Here is a 23,339-nt window from a genome sequence, read left to right as displayed (position 1 = left end):
TGACTCACTCACTCACCCATTCACTGACGGACGCTGCTCGATCGCAAAAGCTCACCTGATTAAAGTCGAGGTGAGCGAAAAAAAACGATATCGGCCCTAAGCGGTGTATTAGTGTATTAGATCGCCGCTCGGTATTGTCAATTAAAAAAAAAACCCAAACAATATCAATGAAACGATTTGTAAATATAAAATGTAAGCTCGTGCGCAATTAATCTAGAATAAGATGTTAAAATTAATCAAAAACAATGTATAAAAACAGTTTCCGGTTCAGAAATCCTGTGTGAGGTGCGGCCTGCTGGGCCGCGTGGTTTGTCGGGTCTACGGTTCGTTCGTTTGCTCTTTGGGTTTTTATTTTAACCTCGTCCGGTTTACTGAGAGCCGTTTAACACTGACATGGTGAAGTTAACGCCAGATCTGATCGAGCAAGCCGTGCAGCACACGAACGCCATTCGCGACCGCGAGTTGGACCTTCGCGGTGAGCCTGAGGCCTCTCTGCTTGCGCCTAGGATTGACGGCTAGGCCTGAGTGTTTAATGTCCACCGCGTTGTCATTTAAATCTTCGTTGTTCGTTCATTTTGTTCTTGCATGAGCGGGATGATGTCTCGGTTATTAGAATGGCTTTAAAGGGGGCACGGATGACGTGTTAATTGCGCGTCTTTCCACAGCTCGTGCCGTTTTGTGTTCCCATCGAAGTACTTGCACCGTGATTCTGAGATCCAGGGTTCGAATCCCATCCTGTCTTGATTCGTCCTTTTTCTTTCGATGGTTGTTGGTCCACGTTTAGTATCTGTACAAACTCTCGACGATGAACCATAGAAAATGCAGTGCTGAAAAATTGTGTGTGTGTGTGTGTGTGTGTGTGTGTGTGTGTGTGTGTGTGTGTGTGTGTGTGTGTGTGTGTGTGTGTGTGTGTGTGTGTGTGTGTGTGTGTGTGTGTGTGTGTGTGTGTGTGTGTGTGTGTGTGTGTGTGTGTGTGTGTGTGTGTGTGTGTGTGTGTTAGTTTCAGAACTTTGGATAATATCCGGATAATCAGTTGAAAACCACCATGCTGCTCTGTCTTCTTTAACATGGGCGAGCGGGTGTCCGGACCGGGGGTGGGGCGAGCGGGTGTCCGGACCGGGGGTGGGGCGAGCGGGTGTCCGGACCGGGGTGGGGCGAGCGGGTGTCCGGACCGGGGGTGGGGCGAGCGGGTGTCCGGACCGGGGGTGGGGCGAGCGGGTGTCCGGAGCGGGGGTGGGGCGAGCGGGTGTCCGGAGCGGGGGTGGGGCGTGCGGGTGTCCGGACCGGGGGTGGGGCGAGCGGGTGTCTGGGGTGGGGCGAGCGGGTGTCTGGGGTGGGGCGTGCGGGTGTCCGGACCGGGGGTGGGGCGTGCGGGTGTCCGGACCGGGGGTGGGGCGTGCGGGTGTCCGGACCGGGGGTGGGGCGTGCGGGTGTCCGGACCGGGGGTGGGGCGTGCGGGTGTCCGGACCGGGGTGGGGCGTGCGGGTGTCCGGACCGGGGGTGGGGCGTGCGGGTGTCCGGACCGGGGTGGGGCGTGCGGGTGTCCGGACCGGGGGTGGGGCGTGCGGGTGTCCGGAGCGGGGGTGGGGCGAGCGGGTGTCCGGAGCGGGGGTGGGGTGGGGCGTGCGGGTGTCCGGACCGGGGGTGGGGCGAGCGGGTGTCCGGACCGGGGTGGGGCGTGCGGGTGTCCGGACCGGGGGTGGGGCGTGCGGGTGTCCGGACCGGGGGTGGGGCGTGCGGGTGTCCGGACCGGGGGTGGGGCGTGCGGGTGTCCGGAGCGGGGGTGGGGCGTGCGGGTGTCCGGACCGGGGGTGGGGCGTGCGGGTGTCCGGACCGGGGGTGGGGCGTGCGGGTGTCCGGACCAGCTATTGCTGTATGCATCCTGACCAACGGGAAATACCTAGCACACATTAACCTATCTGTGGTATCCAAAACCGTTCTGGTGGTCGTCAGCACCAATTTAAATGATAAAAAGGTTCTTCTGGATCAACGGTTGAATAGGCTCTGTCTATGAAGCATGATCTTTCTTCTCTCCTTTTGTATGAATGGTGGAGAATCATTTGAAAGAATCACTTAATTAAAAATTCTCTGATCCAGATTCGGATCTTTACCAAAATGCAATGAATTCGTCCTTCTCAGACACCCAACCTGTCTACCAAGATTCGTCCGAAGCTGTCCATAACTTTTTTGTGATACCGTGCTATTTATTGTTTTTAGCCCAATCAATGCTGAAGAATCATTTATCACTTGTAGTTCGTAGTCCAAGTGTGGAAATTTGACTTGTCTCTACCACTTGTGGTGGCAAAGCCTGAGTGGGTTTTTTGGAAATGTCTGTGGTTGTGCAACATATTTTAATGTGATGACAATTCCACGTTGCAACTTTAAACAGTTTTGGTGCATACACCCCGTCCCCGTAATTCTTGTTTTTATTTTTATTTTTTAATTCCGATTAAAAAAAAAATTGGATTTCGTCGATAATATTTGTGTTGGTACGTGGTTTTTAATGAACTGTCTGCAATTTTTCTGGGTGAACTCCATGCATTTTGACCTATGGTCGCCATGGAAATGGCCATTTTGTGTCAAAAACTGCGTTTTTTTTCAAATTGTTTTTCAAACGATTTGAAAACTGAAATAATCAACTTATAGAATGCCATGGTGTCTGTCATGAAGAGTAGACAAATTATCGCTGTGGCACCTTGACCAAATTCTAGGAATTCATGCCACCTTCAGTCAAACGTCAGGCCGAGCCAACTGGTTCATGACCAAAAATTTCCCCGGTTGGATCCACATAATGTGGGAATCATTAAGGCCGTTAAGGAGGTAACTTAATGGACTTCTCTCATCCCTCTTCCTGTCCAGGCTGGAGTTCCTCAAGGTAGCGTTCTGGGCCCTGTTCTGGTTTTCATCAACGATCTCTCTGACTCTCTGGAAAATCCTCTTTAGATCTTTGCTGATGACTCCACCCTCTGTCATCCTTCAGACCGACAAGCAGCAGTTTCTTCACTCGCTGCAGCTCTGGATAAAATCACAAACTGGTCCAACACATGAAACATGTCTTTTAATCCTGACAAATCTCACACACTCACTGTCTCTCAGAAAGGACCATCTGGAACCACCCCCCCCCCCATCGACTTTCTCAACAATCCTCTGGAAGAAGTCCTTTTATTCAAGCTTTTGGGTCTCACTCCCTGCCATGATCTTTCCCAACTGGCCTCCATAGCCAGTCGCCAACTGGGAATCCTCCGTCATTCAAAGTCCTTCCTTGGCACACCTGAGCTCCTGACCACTTACAAAGCTTTCGTCTGCAGCTTGACGGAGTACTGCTCTCTCCTCTGGGCTGGTGCTCCTGCCTCTCACCTTTCTCGGCTTCAGGCTGTGGAAACCAAGGCATTTAGGATCATTGGCATCTCCCGCGATGAGGCTGTCTTTGGGTCTCTCACTCTCTCTCACTTCAAGCAGGTCTGTGTTGTCTGTCTTCTACCATCTGCTCTGTCTGTGATATCCCCCCCAAATCCCAATATATCCGCAGGGCGCTCAAGGTCCGCTAGCAACCCCCCCCCCTTTCTCGTACAACTTCCAAAATCAAGAATCACTGCTCACCTTCACTCTTTCTCTCCTGCCCTTGGAATAAACTCCCACACTCTGTTCAATCCCACTCTTCCCTCCAGGTCTTCAAAATATGTTCACCGCCATCTCATCTTCCCCCATCCAAAACAATGATCTTTTCTACCCCCATTAATCCACCCCAAACCTACCTCCTTCAAATTCCCTGCTTTCCCTCCTGAAAGTCCCTGTAATGTCTGTCTTGTTTACCCCATGTTCCCCACCCCATCCCTCACCCTTCTATGGATCTCCTAATGTCGCTGTTTCTCACCGTTTTGTCCTTCCCTCTCCTGCTCTCCTTGCTGTACGTTCTGTGTGTTGGCTCTCATACGAGCCTCGACATTGTACAGTCAACCCCCGCTTCATTGCAGTTCACCTATCGCGCCCCCGGTACATCACGGTAATAATATATAAAATATAAATTATTTAAGCAATAAATTATAACGCGTGGTGCTCGAGCAGACACACAACGCACGAGACAAAGTTTTGCTTGTGAACTTCGAATATTTTCTTCGTTTTTTTTTTTTCTCCGAACGCCCTGCACCTTCGAAGGCTTCTGGCAAGGAACCGAAGCGCCAGAGGAAGGTCCTGAGACGCTCCAGGAGAAGGTTAAGGTCAAGGTGCTCGATCTATGCTTCGGGAAGGAAAAAGGTTTGCCGCCGTTGGATGAGCACTGCTCATACCCAGCACCTAAAAACCGACCAGACCAGACTAGTCTATCTCCGGCACCTCAAACCCAATCACTGCCAAACCGAACAGACCAGACTAGTCGATCTCCAGCACCTCAAACCCAATCACTGCAAAACCGACCAGACCAGACGAGTCTTTTTTTGGGGGGGAGGCGTCAATTCATCGCGGATTTTCACTTAGCGCGGGGAGGTTTGGAACGTAACCCCCGTGAGAAACGGGGATTACTGTGTGCAAAAATAGAAGTATCAGTAGTCCTGTGTCACTGACTCATCCTTATTGGATATCGTGATTTTTTTTTTTATCACAACGGTCAGGCAGGTTACAAGACCTGGTTAAGGATCGTCCAGTTTTTGATCTTTTGGCAGGCAGAGGGAGGAGTTAACACATGTGGTGTGTGGAGGATTTAATGCCATTCTAAAGTTTATAAACTGCTGCTACCTTCAGTATTGCTACATGTCGAAAGGCCAGCAACACCAAAGAAATATGCCCCATGTTCGGCCGTGATTCGTAAACGTAAATGCTACATCGTTGGATAAGTTTGGACAGCATGAATGTGAATGTCGTTTGTGAAATGAATAATTATAGTTCCTGTGCTATTAAACCATTTAATTGTTGTACCTGATGCAGCATACAAGCTGTCTGTGATCGAGAACCTTGGAGCCACGTTGGATCAGTTTGACACCATTGACTTCTCGGACAATGAGATCCGTAAGATCGATGGGTTTCCCCTCCTCAAGCGCCTCAAGAACCTCTTATTCAACAATAACCGTGTCTGGTGAGCTACAAATTATCTTGCTGCACGAATCACCGTACTGTACTCGACTTGTCTTGAGGTGCCTCGAAGTGCATGACGATTGCATTCATATTTTATATTTTTGAAGAGGAGCTTGAATGTGCCGGAAGTCTTTTGTTACCAAACTCGGTGGCCTAATAGTTGTAGTGTCCGCTCCGAGTCTGGTAGGTTGTTGGTTGAAACCCCGGTGGAGTTGTAGCGAGGATTTAAACGATTGTTCGTGTTGCCTCCTTGCTTGACGTTCAGCATTTAAAAAGCACTGCCAATTGCCATAGGTTGGCATCCATGTGGAATGACTGCACGTCCCCCAAGGTGTTTGTGTGTTCCACTATGAACTTTTGATCCTTTAATAATAATTGAAGCAATGATGTCAGGTTGACCTGTTAGCATTCCCAGAGGAACCCTTGCATCATGATGTGGGAGAATCCCGGTTCAAAACCAACATACCATTCGTGTGTTTGCGTATTGTCTACGATTTTTTTTTTTTGGGTATTTGGTGTAAAAGTATAACGATATCTCGTCATGTCTTTGTCCTGCATGCAATTTATGTACAAGCTCCACCATGACCTTGGGTTGATGTGAGACAAAATAATTGTGGAGGTTTTTTTTGCACTTTGCGATAGCTGAGAATCTTTTGGAAATCCTTTTAAATGAGCTTGTGAGTGTTTCATTAATTTTTCAAGGCTGTTTAGTTGTGGGAGGCACCTTTAACCGTGTGTTGAGTGTTTCATGATTGTACCCTTTGATGTTTTTTTATTTGTGTGTGCACAGCCGGTTTGCAGAAAGCTTGGAGCTGTCTTTGCCAAATCTCCAGGAGCTCGTTCTCACCAACAACAATTTGCAGGAATTGGTACGAAAACCTCTGCCACTGCCTTTGCTGAAAAACACCTGCGTCTGTCGTAATATCACTCAATCCCACTCCTGCCCCTCTTCTTCCTTCCAACCATGGTTTACTTTTGTGGTTTAATTTCATTTTTTATGGTTTCATTTTGTAACTAGTTAGTTTGTTTCCTGGTACAGTTAGCTGGCTTATTGTGAAGTCTTAATATAAGCTTGCAATCTGTGGTTAATCTGAGCGGGTCAAAACTGTTCAGGTTAAACTTCCTGGAAGAAAGCCAACACATCCTGGTGCGTGGCACGTGGGGTGGGGTGGGGTTTTGCATTTAGCGTTGCTGCCTTGTCAGAAGAATAGAAGACCTCGACGAGCCCCTTTTAATCTGATGATGGGTTAATACTTCAAAACATCAGCCACACTTCGCTTCTTATGGTGGATGTCTTGCTTTTATTGGCTTTCAAGTTGACTAATGCGTGCGCGTACGTGCAAAAATAAATAAATTGCACTTTCAAACCGTGTGCCAGAAACAACAACCACACAGGCCGTTCCTTCGCTCTCGTGTGGCCGTATGTACAAACCCCCCCAAAAAATACCCCCCCCCCCCGAAAACAAAAAACAAAAAAAACCACACAGGCTGTTCCTTCGCTCTCGTAAACAATGACTGGATTGGGGCATTGTGTTTATCTATAAATGCGCATAAGAAATCGAGAAATTATTAGAATACAGTCAGTCATCACTATCCGGAAGTCTGTATGTTGTAACCCATAATGGGGAACTCATCTGAGGATCTCTTCCCTAACGGCCACTCTTGCGCAGCAACGTGTCCTGTGATTGGTTGGTAAATAAATGGCCATTACTTGGGAAGTACTTGTCCGATTAATATCAAACCTTGAAAAGGCACATCATCAGGGCACCAGCAATATACCTGGGAAGTTTCAATTTGATCGAAACAGCGGTCACACACGCACATTGCTGGAATTATAGATTGATGTAATTCTTGTGTGTGTTGTCCACAGACTGGCACTCTCCTTCACGACGACTAGTATTCCTTTGTAAATGTCCTTGCACACTTGCGATATGCTTGACATAATGCTGGTGTTGTCATTTTGAGCTTATCTGGAATTGGAATTTCAGAAAAGGTATCGTCATCGTGCACTGTCCATCCGTCTGTCTCCTATTTTGACTTATGCTGATCCGGCTCAAATTTGGCAGCAAGGTTCCACTCCTGACTGGTCATGGGGATTGCAAAGCTTATGATGCTCACATGACTTTTAGAAGGTCAAAATGGCTGCCTTGGTAAATTCATTCAAAAATGTTCTTCTCCAGACCCACCAGTTGGAATGCTACCAAATTTGGGTTGCAACATTAGGCCAGGGCCAGATAAGTTAGAGGTCCAGTGGTCCCATTATTATTATTATTTTAAAAATTAATGTTGTTAATTTTTTTTTTTTTGCAAAGTGGTCGGACGTGTTTTCACTCCTGTTTGTGAACCGTGATCGTAAAGATGGGTTCTTTCCTCCTGAAGGATGAATTTATACTTGCATGCAAACAGATTGTTCTGATCCTTCCACGAAACCTATCCAAACTGCCAATTTGGCTCTTTCTAATATGTTTTGCCGCAAGTGAAACAACTGTGATTGACATGATTTTGAGGTTTTCTTGGACTGGACACACAAGACCATGTGCTTACTGCTGCTGGTAATGCAGTTATAAGCTTTATTGGAGAACATATTGACTTTGGCAAGCTCGTGTTTTGGTCTAATGATTAGTTATCTCTTCTGCGACATTGCTTGGAGAAGGTGTGAGTGCAGTGATACCTTTGTTTGAGACAGAGTACAAGCAGGACTGCACTTACCATTTTCTCATATATTCTTCCTTCCTACAATCCCCCCCCCCCCGACTCCATCCAACTTCCCTCCACTGTTGTATTAGTGGGGCAACTTAGCATAACAATTGTGCATTTTGTGAGGAAAGCACCAAATTTGGCACATTAGTAGCCGAACACATTATGAACAGATTTGGATATAGGGCCATCTCAAATTCAGCCGCTGATGGCTGTGGCAGCCATTTTCCACTGCCATCAAAAATTTTGAGGTGGCCCAATATCCAAATCTGTTCATAATATGATCGGCTACTCGTGTGCCAAATTTGGTGCTTTCCTCACAAAATGCACAATTGTTATGCTATATTTAGCTAAGTTGCCCCACCATATGTCGATAACCACATTACCTTTTTCTTCTCCATTTGACTTTTCAAACTGGTGTTATGACTTGTGCTCTTAGGGTGACCTGGAACCCATGGCATCTTTGAAGTCTCTGCGGTACCTTAGGTGAGTGTCATCGATGGTCTTACCTTCTGCTTGGGGATGAAAGGAAGTGGGATACCGGAGCTGAGCCGCGATGGGTCGTTTAGAGTTGCAAGCAATGTACGAGCCCATCTGGTGTGCATTAACTGATGTGTAATTGGCACTTGTTCCGTGATGTGTGCCTGTGCTGGCAGCCTCATGAGAAACCCGGTAGCAAACAAGAAGCATTATCGGCTATACGTGATCAACAAGCTGCCGCAGGTCCGTGTCCTGGATTTCCAGAGGGTCAAGATGAAGGTGAGATTCCCGGGCATGCATTCCTCCGATTGCCTTGACCAACCAACTGATTAATAAGATACGACGTTTGCTGCCACTGACCAAACTTGATGTTGGTACCCCTCGTGATACTTTGGTTGAGGTTTTGGAGCAGGGAATTTGCAATCTTTCATGGGGAACTCGAGTGCAGTGCAATTTCATGAGCGCATCAATCTGACTCTTGCGAGGTGGATCAAAAATGGTGCCATGTAGGCTGTTCCTGTAGTCAGCTCTAACATACTTTGCCCAGGTGTACATAGCACAACTCGGTGATATCTTTGGTTGTCATGGAATAGGTCACTGAGCGTTGATTTGTATCACATTACAAATCTCCCCCCTCCCCCCCCCCCCAATGGAATAGTGTTTATAAGTTACATGTAGGTTTATGTTGATAAACCCACATGACATTTCAATATGATCGTAAATCAGGTAGTTTTGCTTAAACTCAACCAATGCAATTCCCGTACGTACATGCAGGAGGGGAAACAGGTTTTAATCATGATCCGGTAGTAGTAAAGGCACATGTGGCCAAACTTGGTAAAACAAGACTGGTGATTTAATTGAAACGGCTGGTAGATGTGTTGGTGGACAGGTCGAGCAATGGTGCTGTAATGCGAACCGTGGAGTGAAGCACGGGGGAGCTGATGTTTTGGCCGTTAACCTTTCTCTGGAGCTACTGATTGCCAATGGAGGATCGGTGTTGCTCATCATGACTGTTGTCATATCTCTGCTTTGTCCATTGGTGACTAGGTCATTCTTATGCATGGACATCAAGAAATTTTTTTTTTTTAAATTCCAAATTTGATATCGGGACATTGAATACTGATGGAGCACCTGCATGCAAGTGCAGGTGTGCTGCTTGATGTTGAAGCGAATCGCCAGATCTACATCAATTTTGCAATTGGGCTGAAGTTGTTTGACAGTGTGGTGAAAATGACCATTGTAGCTTTGTTACTCATGTTACCAATTCCATCTAAGACACAGCACAGGTCGTTCAAGGTGTTTGTTGGTACTTTGCATGCACCAAAGTAGATGACTTTTACACTTTTACACTTCCCACTTCGTCTTCCAAGTAAACAATTCTTGTAGAGAGTACGTGCAGGGTGCGCTATGGAAATCGTGGTAGAAATGATGGAAAATTTAAAAGGCCAGATGAACCCAACGTGCGCGTGTGAGTGTTTGCGTTTCACACATCTGACACAAACCGACAATTCCATAATTTTCTTTCGTATGTTGCACATGACTGGCGGTTGCATCATTGGCTTTGGGTGTGCCGATGTAACACCCTCTGCTTGTCGGCATAAGAATTTGGACAAGGTGTCGGTGATAATTTTCCTTCTCTTCAGGAAGGATACTGTGGGATCCTTTAATGCCGGCAGATGGGATGCCCAGTTTAACATCCATCCAAAGGATGGCATGTGCATTGGTGCCTCACCCTGCCTGCAAGACAGCTCGGAGGCGAGTGTGCATGAGTCTCGGCCATCTTTCCAGCCCTATCCCAGGTTAAAATTCCATGTACGTTATTGATTAGATGGTAAAGAAAAATGCTGTTAATGGAAATCCAACCTACCCCCAATTTTTTTTTCTGCACTGGTAATTTTTTTTTTTTTTTTTTTTGGTGATTTCCAGTCTTCTGACTGCTTCACCACAAAAGAGGGAGGGCTTCTGGGTGGCCATTTTATGTTCGCTGGCAAGCTAATAGCCTGCTGTTACTTTGTGCCATTGTCGACAGTTGTGGTCTCGATAGAATCAGCGGCTGTTTAACTCGGTCAAGATGTCAAATAGTTTTCTGGACGTTTTTAAAGATGCTGCATAATCTGCCTGCCGACACATCGATGGCCTCTTGTTCACAATGGAAAAAGTTGACCCTGGATGGATGTTCCTGACCCGACGACAGAAGTCATGGCTGCCATGAAGACAGTTTGTCTTTGGTTTGTGCATTTTAAAGTGCCCATGTGACCAGGAGCTACAGGATGTTTGTCATATGAAGTTTGCATTTGACATACTTGTGTGTCATGAAAAATGGCTCCCATCAAAATGAAACTGGAAAGATTTTAAAAGCTGTCTTTATCCCTGCTGAGACCAACTTCAATATTCGGAAACCTTGCGGAGATGCTTGTCTGGTGTCCATTTAATCCTCTGACTTGTGTGCACAGCTGCTTTACCCCGAACTTTATATCACGACGGTCATGTTGAAGTTCCTGATTCTTTAGCTTTCCAACCATCAATGTATACAAAACACAATCTCGACCTACCTCCTTACCCCATATGTTGAGTGTTACTGGAAACGCAGCATTTTGGGGGGAGGCAAAATTGTCCATCTCGTCATGTCTCTTTTTTTTTTTAATTTGTGTAAATTTATTTTTTTTATTTATTTACACTGGCTTCTTATGTCCTTGCAATGCATGGTATATGTACGAGGTCCTCCATGAGCCTCAAGCACCGAAAAGCGAAGTGGGTAAAATGGTGTTTTATTTGTGATGAGCATGTAGATTTGCTTGTAGGCATTTTCCTATCTCCTATGTGTGTGTGTGTGTTGGGGAGCGTTAATACCTGTTGCACGAATGCATCGGCAAAACGACCTGCGCTGCTCTGGCTTTGCAGGAACGCCAAGAGGCAGAGCGATTGTTTAAGGGGAAACGAGGCTCGCTGTATGCCAAGGATATTGGCAAGAAGTCCAAGACGTAAGAACAAGATATTGCTCAATGGGCATCCAATTGCCCACATACCAGTCCCCCCAGGGCGGGACGGTCGTATTTCATCTCGATTGAGGTTTGGCCGAGAGCGATTGAAAATCCGGCTGTCGTGATTCATTAGAACGCATGTCCCAAAGTGGTAACTTGCATCTGCTGGCCTTTTGTTTGTTAAACTGATAAGAATACAGATACTACACATTGGTTAACCTGATTTTTACTTGAACAACCAGTTGAACGGAAGCTCAGGAAGGTTTTTTTTCTCCCCATTTCTATGGTGTATTCATTTGCTCGGTTTTTCTCTCTCCTTGTGATGTGTCCCGAGGCAGGTTCACACCTGGAGCAGGTCTCCCAGGAGAGAAGAAGGCTGTACCAACTCCAGCTGATGTTGAGGCCATAAAGGTATGATGGTGATTATGCCTCCACGATGACATGCCACACATGATCATGTTGAGAGCTGTCCTTGCATGTTGTATCTTTGTGAATGCTTTGTGGATTAGACGGCGATTGCCAATGCCAGCACGCTGGAAGAGGTTGCACGTCTCAAGGCAATGCTTCAAGCTGGCCAGATTCCAGGCCGTGACAAACAGTCGACACCAGGTACCAAGTCGAACCGCTGTGCAGATGGTGCTGTTGTTTCCCTCGCTGCCTTCATTGTGTTTTTATTTTATTTTTATTTTTCGCTTTGTGAGTCTCATGCCTTGTCAGACTTGGATAATTAATTTTGATCTTCACCTTCCTTATTTATATTAATTTTAAGCTTCTCTGGAATTTAAATTCAGATAAGGTATTGTCATCGTGCTCCGTCTGTCTGTCAGTCTCCTATTTTGACTTCACCGGCCAAATCGCTGGGCTGATCCGGCTGAAAATTTGCAGCAACGTTCTTGTCCTGACTGGAAATGGGGATCGCAAAGCTCGTTCAGGTCACATGAATGTTCGTAGGTCAAAATGGCTGACTTGGAAAATTACTTCAAAAATCTTCTTCTCCAGACCCACCAGTTGGAATGCTATCAAATTAGTGTTATAACATTAAGCCAGGTCCAGTGGTCCTTTATTATTATTTTTAGTGGTTTCAGGAAGCCTGATGTTTGCTTAGTGGTTAAGGTGGCTGGCTTGGGATCCTAGGGTCCTGAGTTTGAGCCCTGCTGGCCACTGAATTAACAGCAGGTAGTTGACTCAGCCTGTCATCCTGAGATCAGCAAAATGAGTACCAGTGTACTGGTCCTGATGTATGCCCTGGTTAGAATAGGTGTACCATATCCCTGTGTGTTGTCAGAGGTGATCAGGAAGGGCATCTGGCCATAAAAGCATTGCCTCAAGAAGGGAACCATGATTGTGTGGAGCCTGCAAAAAGCTAACTCCTGTGCAGCAGGGAAAAATGGCTGTGATAAGGCTTTTTTTTTTTTTTTTTTTTTTTTTTTTTTTTTTTTTTTGGTTTCAGGCTAATGTTGGAGCTTGTTTGTAAATCCCATGTGTGGCAAAAATATTAATAGACAGTGTACTTTTACTTAAACTATGTGGATATAAGTAGTAGTTGTAGTCCAGTGGCAAACACCTAGTATAGGAGATTTTAACCTGGGTTCCCCATCTCATGAGCCAGGGTTTCAAATGATGAAACTATTAGGCTAATCCAAATTGAGAGGTGAGAGTGTGATTCAGGGTTTACTCGATTATGTAAGCTAAAATCCTGGTGTGCACAGCTGCTGTAAGAAGCAAAATCGGAAAAGGCTGTGAAATTGTCCATCACCACTCCACCACACAGCAAAGGGCAGTACTGGATGGCATCAGAAAAAAAGTGAGTTCCATAGGTTGAGGTCAGGCTGGTGAGGGGCAGGTTGAGGCAGACAAGTTATTTTATTTAGAAGGCAGCAGTGTTAGCACTTTTATTCTGTTGCAAGACTGCCCTTCCTGGAACCTGTGCCTCACCAGCTTTACTTTGGTTTACTTTCTCAATGTCACCTTCCCCAAAGTTGACATGAGATCATTTGCCAGAATCAAATGCTTCATCCCTCTTTACCACCCACCTCTGGAATTCACAACTGCTCCTGGATACTGTCTGTCTCTCATTTGAGAAGGTGGAGAGGTTTCTGGCAAACTGAGACTCCAATTCTGTGATAAGCTCAAATGGAATCTGTGCATGTGTCCTTAAAAATCTGCTCTTCCTCTTTCTGCTCTGTTCACTTGATCATCCTCCCTGGGTCAATTTCTGTCTGATGAATTTGGCCAACATCACTGCAATACAAAAATGTTGCAAAAACTGATCCTCTGAACTGCAGGCACATTTGTTTGCTTCCAATTGTAAGCAAGGTCATGGAATCTATCTTCATCATCCAGTCTGTTGTCTTAATCTGACTAATGGTCGACTGATTTGAAAACCCCTGCCGAATCATGTGTCCAAATGCCACCATACCGTGCAACTTGGGACACCAAATCGGCTGAGTGCTATCTTGATTCTGCATGACACACCTCATCCTAATTATGCTGAGTGAGGCTGAGGTGAGTGGCACTGTCTTGAAATGTGGCTAAAATTGCCAGCCAATATACCTTAAATGGGCTTTCCTTAATTTTCCAGAGGGACCACAAGAGTGTGTTGATGTTTGTGAAGAAGGTTGGTCACTCTTTATCATGAGGGTTATGTGATCTGATGGAAAGGAGATTTGTGCTTTTGGTGAAATTTGCACCTTTTTCCTAAGGACGTGCAACGAACGGAAAGGAAGGAGTTGCTCGGCAGTGCTGGATTAGTCACCGAAGCAGTTATGCTACGGAGCCTGGTGAAGGACTTGTTTGCTTCAAGGAGACATCCTCAAGTTGGTCATGAGATCGAGTTGATCAGTATTACAGGAAGAGACAGAATATGGTGGCAAATTAAGTGTGGGTTTTTATTTTTGAGTGCAGAAGTCTCGCCTTGTGGGGAAGCTAAATGGCAGATGGTGGCAAGGGGAACGAGCAGCCAGAAGTGCACAAACTCATCGCAAACTATTAGAGTGGGAGCAAACAAGTTTATGTGTATCTAATCCTTGAGTTGAGCTGTGCTGATCATAGGAACATTGGGTAAGATGATGATTGGAGGAGTCGGCCTGAACTGGGTTCCCACTTGCTTTGTATGAAAGAAATGTGATTGCTGAAGTTAACTGAACCCTGGTGCTGAGATGTGACCAGCTTACCTGAGTTGAGGTTTCAAAAGGAGTGTGGGCTTTAACTCTTCCTCCACCCCATGTTGACAAATTGCTTTGTTTCCTATACTTCCTGTTGCAGCAGAAAACAGCAACCATTTGCAAGCTGAAATGAAAGCTTTGCATGAAGAGATGGAGACTGAATGATCAGTGCTGGGATCTGCACAGAGAGCAGGTGCAGCCCCCCCTTCAAGAGCGAGGGATTGTCATGACAATGGCTCTTTTGTAATTGTGAACTGCCTTGTTGACTTGGGTGATCATTGTGGAATCTACTTTCACAAGTTTTCTAAACAAAGTTGAGCCATTGCTTTGTTGGGCCATTTTGGTTCTGAACCCCTCACTGATTAAGAATCCTTTTCATTTCTTTTTGTCATGGCATATTGGACTTTGAAGTTCATTATTTTGACATTGAGATCTTGTTTTTTTTTTTCTTTTTTTTTTTAACACACTTCAGGGTTTTCTTTTTGTTGTACATACTGCATTCAACATATCAATGCTGAAATAAAAGCTTTTGGAAGTACTGTTGCATTGTGTTCTTAAAGGTTGTGCTTTGAGTGAATTTGGAGTCTGGTTCTGAAACTGATTTGCCCAAATGAACTTGTGAATCAAGTGGATGGTTGGAGGTGATTACTTAAGTTATTGCATCTTGAGCAGTACTTGGTCATCTTTCCAGGGTGGTCTGTTTTGTTTCAAGTCATTTGATCTTGTGCACATGACACAACGATCCAGATTGGTGGTCCAATGATTTGGTGAAAGATATTGACCACTGAACTTCAATGTACATCATTGATGGATGAGTGAGATTTTTTTCAGGAGACAATGTGATCATGTTATAAAAATGATCAACATTCTGTGGTATGGGTGACAGGTTATTAGCTCCAATATGCTAAAAACCTTGTTTTGTTCAACAACTTCTGACCTTTGCACAACCTTGAAAGGTCTTGTGTCAAACAAAACTTCCCTGGAACAATGTAATAGAGGTGATAAATAGCTATTTCACAATAACTTGATGAAAATGAGAAATCAAGCTCTGGGGAAAGAGACGACCGGACCGGACCAGAAAAGACCAGACCGGGAAAGACCAGACCAGACCAGACCAGACCGGGAAAGACCAGACCGGGAAAGACCAGACCAGACCAGACCGGGAAAGACCAGACCAGACCAGACCGGGAAAGACCAGACCAGACCAGACCGGGAAAGACCAGACCAGACCAGACCAGACCGGGAAAGACCAGACCAGACCAGACCAGACCGGGAAAGACCAGACCAGACCAGACCGGGAAAGACCAGACGAGACCGGGAAAGACCAGACGAGACCGGGAAAGACCAGACCGGGAAAGACCAGACCAGACCAGCAAAGACCAGACCAGACCGGGAAAGACCAGACCGGCAAAGACAAGACCAGACCAGACCGGCAAAGACAAGACCAGACCAGACCGGCAAAGACAAGACCAGACCAGACCGGCAAAGACAAGACCAGACCTTACCGGCAAAGACCAGACCAGACCTTACCGGCAAAGACCAGACCAGACCTTACCGGCAAAGACCAGACCAGACCTTACCGGCAAAGACCAGACCAGACCTTACCGGCAAAGACCAGACCAGACCGGGAAAGACCAGACCAGACCGGCAAAGACCAGACCAGACCAGACCGGGAAAGACCAGACCAGACCAGACCGGGAAAGACCAGACCGGGAAAGACCAGACCGGGAAAGACCAGACCGGGAAAGACCAGACCGGGAAAGACCAGACCGGGAAAGACCAGACCAGACCAGACCGGGAAAGACCAGACCAGACCAGACCAGACCAGACCGGGAAAGACCAGACCAGACCAGACCGGGAAAGACCAGACCAGACCAGACCGGGAAAGACCAGACCAGACCGGGAAAGACCAGACCAGACCAGACCGGGAAAGACCAGACCAGACCAGACCAGACCGGGAAAGACCAGACCAGACCAGACCAGACCGGGAAAGACCAGACCAGACCAGACCAGACCGGGAAAGACCAGACCAGACCAGACCAGACCGGGAAAGACCAGACCAGACCAGACCAGACCGGGAAAGACCAGACCAGACCAGACCAGACCGGGAAAGACCAGACCAGACCAGACCAGACCGGGAAAGACCAGACCAGACCAGACCAGACCGGGAAAGACCAGACCAGACCAGACCAGACCGGGAAAGACCAGACCGGGAAAGACCAGACCAGACCAGCAAAGACCAGACCAGACCGGGAAAGACCAGACCGGCAAAGACAAGACCAGACCAGACCGGCAAAGACAAGACCAGACCAGACCGGCAAAGACAAGACCAGACCAGACCGGCAAAGACAAGACCAGACCTTACCGGCAAAGACCAGACCAGACCTTACCGGCAAAGACCAGACCAGACCTTACCGGCAAAGACCAGACCAGACCTTACCGGCAAAGACCAGACCAGACCTTACCGGCAAAGACCAGACCAGACCAGACCGGGAAAGACCAGACCAGACCGGCAAAGACCAGACCAGACCAGACCGGGAAAGACCAGACCAGACCAGACCGGGAAAGACCAGACCGGGAAAGACCAGACCGGGAAAGACCAGACCAGACCAGACCAGACCAGACCGGGAAAGACCAGACCAGACCAGACCAGACCAGACCGGGAAAGACCAGACCAGACCAGACCGGGAAAGACCAGACCAGACCAGACCAGACCAGACCAGACCGGGAAAGACCAGACCAGACCAGACCAGACCAGACCGGGAAAGACCAGACCAGACCAGACCAGACCGGGAAAGACCAGACCAGACCAGACCGGGAAAGACCAGACCAGACCAGACCAGACCGGGAAAGACCAGACCAGACCAGACCAGACCGGGAAAGACCAGACCGGGAAAGACCAGACCAGACCAGCAAAGACCAGACCAGACCGGGAAAGACCAGACCGGCAAAGACAAGACCAGACCAGACCGGCAAAGACAAGACCAGACCAGACCGGCAAAGACAAGACCAGACCAGACCGGCAAAGACAAGACCAGACCTTACCGGCAAAGACCAGACCAGACCTTACCGGCAAAGACCAGACCAGACCTTACCGGCAAAGACCAGACCAGACCTTACCGGCAAAGACCAGACCAGACCTTACCGGCAAAGACCAGACCAGACCAGACCGGGAAAGACCAGACCAGACCGGCAAAGACCAGACCAGACCAGACCGGGAAAGACCAGACCAGACCAGACCGGGAAAGACCAGACCGGGAAAGACCAGACCGGGAAAGACCAGACCGGGAAAGACCAGACCGGGAAAGACCAGACCGGGAAAGACCAGACCGGGAAAGACCAGACCAGACCAGACCGGGAAAGACCAGACCAGACCAGACCAGACCAGACCGGGAAAGACCAGACCAGACCAGACCGGGAAAGACCAGACCGGGAAAGACCAGACCAGACCAGACCGGGAAAGACCAGACCAGACCAGACCGGGAAAGACCAGACCAGACCAGACCGGGAAAGACCAGACCAGACCAGACCGGGAAAGACCAGACCAGACCAGACCAGACCGGGAAAGACCAGACCAGACCAGACCAGACCGGGAAAGACCAGACCAGACCAGACCGGGAAAGACCAGACCAGACCGGGAAAGACCAGACCAGACCAGACCAGACCGGGAAAGACCAGACCAGACCAGACCGGGAAAGACCAGACCGGGAAAGACCAGACCAGACCAGACCGGGAAAGACCAGACCAGACCAGACCGGGAAAGACCAGACCGGGAAAGACCAGACCGGGAAAGACCAGACCAGACCAGACCGGGAAAGACCAGACCGGGAAAGACCAGACCGGGAAAGACCAGACCGGGAAAGACCAGACCAGACCAGACCGGGAAAGACCAGACCGGGAAAGACCAGACCGGGAAAGACCAGACCAGACCAGACCAGACCAGACCGGGAAAGACCAGACCGGACCAGACCAGACCAGACCGGGAAAGACCAGACCAGACCAGACCAGACCAGACCAGACCAGACCGGGAAAGACCAGAACAGACCAGACCAGACCAGACCGGGAAAGACCAGACCAGACCAGACCGGGAAAGACCAGACCGGGAAAGACCAGACCAGACCAGACCGGGAAAGACCAGACCGGGAAAGACCAGACCAGACCAGACCAGACCGGGAAAGACCAGACCGGGAAAGACCAGACCAGACCAGACCAGACCGGGAAAGACCAGACCGGGAAAGACCAGACCAGACCAGACCAGACCGGGAAAGACCAGACCAGACCAGACCGGGAAAGACCAGACCGGGAAAGACCAGACCGGGAAAGACCAGACCGGGAAAGACCAGACCGGGAAAGACCAGACCAGACCAGACCGGGAAAGACCAGACCAGACCAGACCAGACCGGGAAAGACCAGACCAGACCAGACCAGACCGGGAAAGACCAGAACAGACCAGACCAGACCAGACCGGGAAAGACCAGACCAGACCAGACCAGACCGGGAAAGACCAGACCAGACCAGACCAGACCAGACCAGACCGGGAAAGACCAGACCAGACCAGACCAGACCAGACCAGACCAGACCGGGAAAGACCAGACCAGACCAGACCAGACCAGACCAGACCGGGAAAGACCAGACCAGACCAGACCAGACCAGACCAGACCAGACCAGACCAGACCAGACCGGGAAAGACCAGACCAGACCAGACCGGGAAAGACCGGGAAAGACGAGACCAGACCAGACCGGGAAAGACGAGACCAGACCAGACCGGGAAAGACGAGACCAGACCAGACCGGGAAAGACGAGACCAGACCAGACCGGGAAAGACGAGACCAGACCAGACCGGGAAAGACGAGACCAGACCAGACCGGGAAAGACGAGACCAGACCAGACCGGGAAAGACCAGACCAGACCAGACCGGGAAAGACCAGACCAGACCAGACCGGGAAAGACGAGACCAGACCAGACCGGGAAAGACCAGACCAGGAAAGACCAGACCAGACCGGGAAAGACCAGACCAGACCAAACCAGACCGGGAAAGACCAGACCAGACCAGACCGGGAAAGACCAGACCAGACCAGACAAGACCAGACCGGGAAAGACCAGACCAGACCAGACCAGACCGGGAAAGACCAGACCAGACCAGACCAGACCAGACCGGGAAAGACCAGACCAGACCAGACCAGACCAGACCGGGAAAGACCAGACCAGACCAGACCGGGAAAGACCAGACCAGACCAGACCAGACCAGACCGGGAAAGACCAGACCAGACCAGACCAGACCGGGAAAGACCAGACCAGACCAGACCAGACCGGGAAAGACCAGACCAGACCAGACCAGACCGGGAAAGACCAGACCAGACCAGACCAGACCAGACCGGGAAAGACCAGACCAGACCAGACCAGACCAGACCAGACCAGACCAGACCAGACCGGGAAAGACCAGACCAGACCAGACCAGACCGGGAAAGACCAGACCAGACCAGACCAGACCGGGAAAGACCAGACCAGACCAGACCAGACCGGGAAAGACCAGACCAGACCAGACCAGACCGGGAAAGACCAGACCAGACCAGACCAGACCGGGAAAGACCAGACCAGACCAGACCAGACCGGGAAAGACCAGACCAGACCAGACCAGACCGGGAAAGACCAGACCAGACCAGACCAGACCGGGAAAGACCAGACCAGACCAGACCGGGAAAGACCAGACCAGACCAGACCGGGAAAGACCAGACCAGACCAGACCAGACCAGACCGGGAAAGACCAGACCAGACCAGACCAGACCGGGAAAGACCAGACCAGACCAGACCAGACCGGGAAAGACCAGACCAGACCAGACCGGGAAAGACCAGACCAGACCAGACCGGGAAAGACCAGACCAGACCGGGAAAGACCAGACCATACCTGGAAAGACCAGACCATACCTGGAAAGACCAGACCAGACCGGGAAAGACCAGACCATACCTGGAAAGACCAGACCAGACCAGACCAGACCTGGAAAGACCAGACCAGACCTGGAAAGACCAGACCAGACCTGGAAAGACCAGACCAGACCTGGAAAGACCAGACCAGACCAGGAAAGACCAGACCAGACCGGGAAAGACCAGACCAGACCAGACCAGACCAGACCGGGAAAGACCAGACCAGACCAGACCAGACCAGACCGGGAAAGACCAGACCAGACCAGACCAGACCGGGAAAGACCAGACCAGACCGGGAAAGACCAGACCAGACCGGGAAAGACCGGGAAAGACCAGACCAGACCGGGAAAGACCAGACCAGACCAGACCAGACCGGGAAAGACCAGACCAGACCAGACCAGACCGGGAAAGACCAGACCAGACCAGACCAGACCAGACCGGGAAAGACCAGACCAGACCAGACCGGGAAAGACCAGACCAGACCAGACCAGACCAGACCGGGAAAGACCAGACCAGACCAGACCAGACCGGGAAAGACCAGACCAGACCAGACCGGACCGGACCGGATCAGACTAGACCGGGAAAGACCAGACCAGACCAGACCGGGAAAGACCAGACCAGACCAGACCGGACCGGACCGGATCAGACCAGACCGGGAAAGACCAGACCAGACCAGACCGGGAAAGACCAGACCAGACCAGACCAGACCAGACCGGGAAAGACCAGACCGGAAAAGACCAGACCAGACCAGACCAGACCGGGAAAGACCAGACCAGAATAGACCAGACCAGACCGGGAAAGACCAGACCAGACCGGGAAAGACCAGACCAGACCAGACCGGGAAAGACCAGACCGGGAAAGACCAGACCAGACCAGACCGGACCGGACCGGACCGGATCAGACCAGACCGGGAAAGACCAGACCAGACCAGAAAAGACCAGACCAGACCAGACCAGACCAGACCGGGAAAGACCAGACCAGACCGGGAAAGACCAGACCAGACCGGGAAAGACCAGACCAGACCAGACCAGACCGGGAAAGACCAGACCAGACCAGACCGGGAAAGACCAGACCAGACCAGACCAGACCGGGAAAGACCAGACCAGACCAGACCGGGAAAGACCAGACCAGACCAGACCAGACCAGACCGGGAAAGACCAGACCAGACCAGACCAGACCGGGAAAGACCAGACCAGACCAGACCAGACCAGACCAGACCAGACCGGGAAAGACCAGACCAGACCAGACCCTGGTTTTTAAAATTTTTATTGCAACCAAAGCAAAAGATACAATGGTGTTGTGTTTTTGCATGTGCGCCTTCGTGGCACACAGCACATCATGTTCATCAGTCTTGTATGCACTTCAAGAGGCAGTTGCAAGTTTCTAATTTAATCTGAATAGGCACCATGCTTGTTCTATTTTGAGAAACAAACAGGATAACATTCCACCACCTGTGCGATTTGAGGATTATGGTTTCATTCAAATAATGGTTTTATCCCGAGGTTTCTTTGCACAGGGTTCGTTCAGTGTGGTCACCATCTTTAAACCATGAAATGAATCTCGTATCGTTGTGAAAGTTGAATACCATTTATCCTCTTGGGTTGACATCAGCATTCTGTTGTGGTGACCTGATTCTTATGTTGGGATGTCAAGTTCAAAATCCCAGATCTTCATTCAACCATTGGCTCCTGATGTCTTTGCAATTCATGTTAAAGTCAATCTTTCTTTTAAATGTTTTGGTCAACCATCTCTGTCTTTGATTGAGTGGGATAAGTGGAAGGCTTGTTTGGTCATAAATAAAATGGCATTTTGGAAATACCATTCTACCCCACACCTGCCGAGTCCAAAGATAACAAATGAGGATGTTGTTACAAAGCCATGGAGTGGTTTCTCAGGGTGGTTGTCAGGAAAGCAGTTTTGTGTCCAAACAATGGACATTTGAATAGCTTCATGTGGGTTGTCAGTGTTATTTTTAATGATAAAGCGCTGCACATGATCAGAACCAGCAGCACCTGCACTCGCTATTTGTTTCAACAGGTGACCACTGGTCAAAGGGCATGCATGTGTTTGAAGGTGGAAAAAGCGTAAACCTTCTGATGCGTGCCCCCCCATCCCACCTCCCCAAATACCAGCCCCTCCCTTCACCCCACTCCTCCTGTCAGACTATATAGGGAATAAACTATGAATAGCATCACAGGGTCTCAGGCATCACATGAAGGAACTCCACCGTTTGGTGCCATCATTTAAACACCCTCATTAGTTTCAGGTTTTGGCAGTGATTACTCATCTCACATGGATACTCAACTATTTTCAAATGATAAACATGTCTCCTCACTTTTAGATTTCCTGAGATATAAACAATATTCACACATTCATTCACTCCTTGGAACTTTCAAAAATGGGGAAAGCGAAGGTGACTACACAATAAATCTGTTCTTTGACAACCACAATTCCCACGTTCTCGTGGGGTGGGCCAGGACTGTCCGCTATCTTTTTTTTGGCTTGTTCATGAGCTGGCTGGCCAGGTCTGACACTTGACCAAGTGGTTCAGGCAGGAATTTGTGTTCATGTGAGCAAGAGCTGACTTGCTCTTCATGAAAAACACAATGGGATAAGCCTGGCATTGGCTTTGTGGTGGCCATATGGAAGCTTTGCTGCCAGAGTAGCTATCAGTTCTTGAAGCACGACTGTCACTGATGCAGTGCCCCTCTACCAGAACACACACTGGAACTGGTACTCATTTCACCAACCTCAGAAGGATGACAGGCTGAGTCAACCCCTCTTCTTCTTCTTCTTCTTCTTCTTTCAGCGAGCTCCCGTTAGGAGTCGCCACAGCGGATCAACCGTCTCCATTTCGCTAACCCGGGCCTCGAGCGACCCGGTGTGGAAATTCGTTTTGTTGTCCACATAATGATTTGGCATAGGTTTTTAGGCCTGATGCCCTTCCTGACAACCCTGGTCACCTCTTACGACACACAGGGATATGGTACACCTATTCTAACCGGGGCATACACCGGGCCCAGTACAA

General features: G+C 49.1%; 1 protein-coding gene across 2 annotated transcripts; it reads left to right on the top strand.

Moving 5' to 3' along the window:
- The first annotated feature begins 247 nt into the window (after positions 1-247).
- Positions 248-14,929, top strand: SNRPA1 (small nuclear ribonucleoprotein polypeptide A'). 2 transcript variants are annotated; one of them, XM_085893062.1, is made up of 9 exons: positions 248-475; positions 4,921-5,068; positions 5,858-5,936; positions 8,204-8,250; positions 8,421-8,523; positions 11,146-11,225; positions 11,564-11,636; positions 11,735-11,834; positions 14,493-14,929. In XM_085893062.1, the coding sequence occupies exons 1-9, from the start codon at positions 394-396 to the stop codon at positions 14,552-14,554; spliced, it is 774 nt and encodes a 257-aa protein (XP_085749188.1). In that variant the 5' UTR covers positions 248-393; the 3' UTR covers positions 14,555-14,929. The 2 variants fall into 2 exon arrangements, with proteins under 2 accessions (XP_085749188.1, XP_085749187.1); XM_085893061.1 differs by having other exon boundaries at positions 14,490-14,929.
- The last annotated feature ends 8,410 nt before the right edge of the window (positions 14,930-23,339 follow it).

The sequence above is a fragment of the Eptatretus burgeri genome, chromosome 8, assembly GCF_056783735.1.
Source record: "Eptatretus burgeri isolate ZD-2024b chromosome 8, Ebu_testis_v1, whole genome shotgun sequence".
Classification (NCBI taxonomy): Eukaryota; Metazoa; Chordata; class Myxini; order Myxiniformes; family Myxinidae; genus Eptatretus; species Eptatretus burgeri.
The sequence above is the reverse complement of the archived record's forward strand: the minus strand, read 5'-3'. Positions and strand labels throughout refer to the sequence as shown.

Excerpts from the sequence above, each read along its gene's own strand:
- SNRPA1 (XM_085893061.1), top strand. The coding sequence starts at position 394 with ATGGTGAAGTTAACGCCAGATCTGATCGAGCAAGCCGTGCAGCACACG. Across the intron at positions 11,637-11,734 it reads CTGATGTTGAGGCCATAAAG|ACGGCGATTGCCAATGCCAG; the intron begins GTATGATGGTGA and ends TTTGTGGATTAG. Across the intron at positions 11,835-14,489 it reads TGACAAACAGTCGACACCAG|CAGAAAACAGCAACCATTTG; the intron begins GTACCAAGTCGA and ends TTCCTGTTGCAG.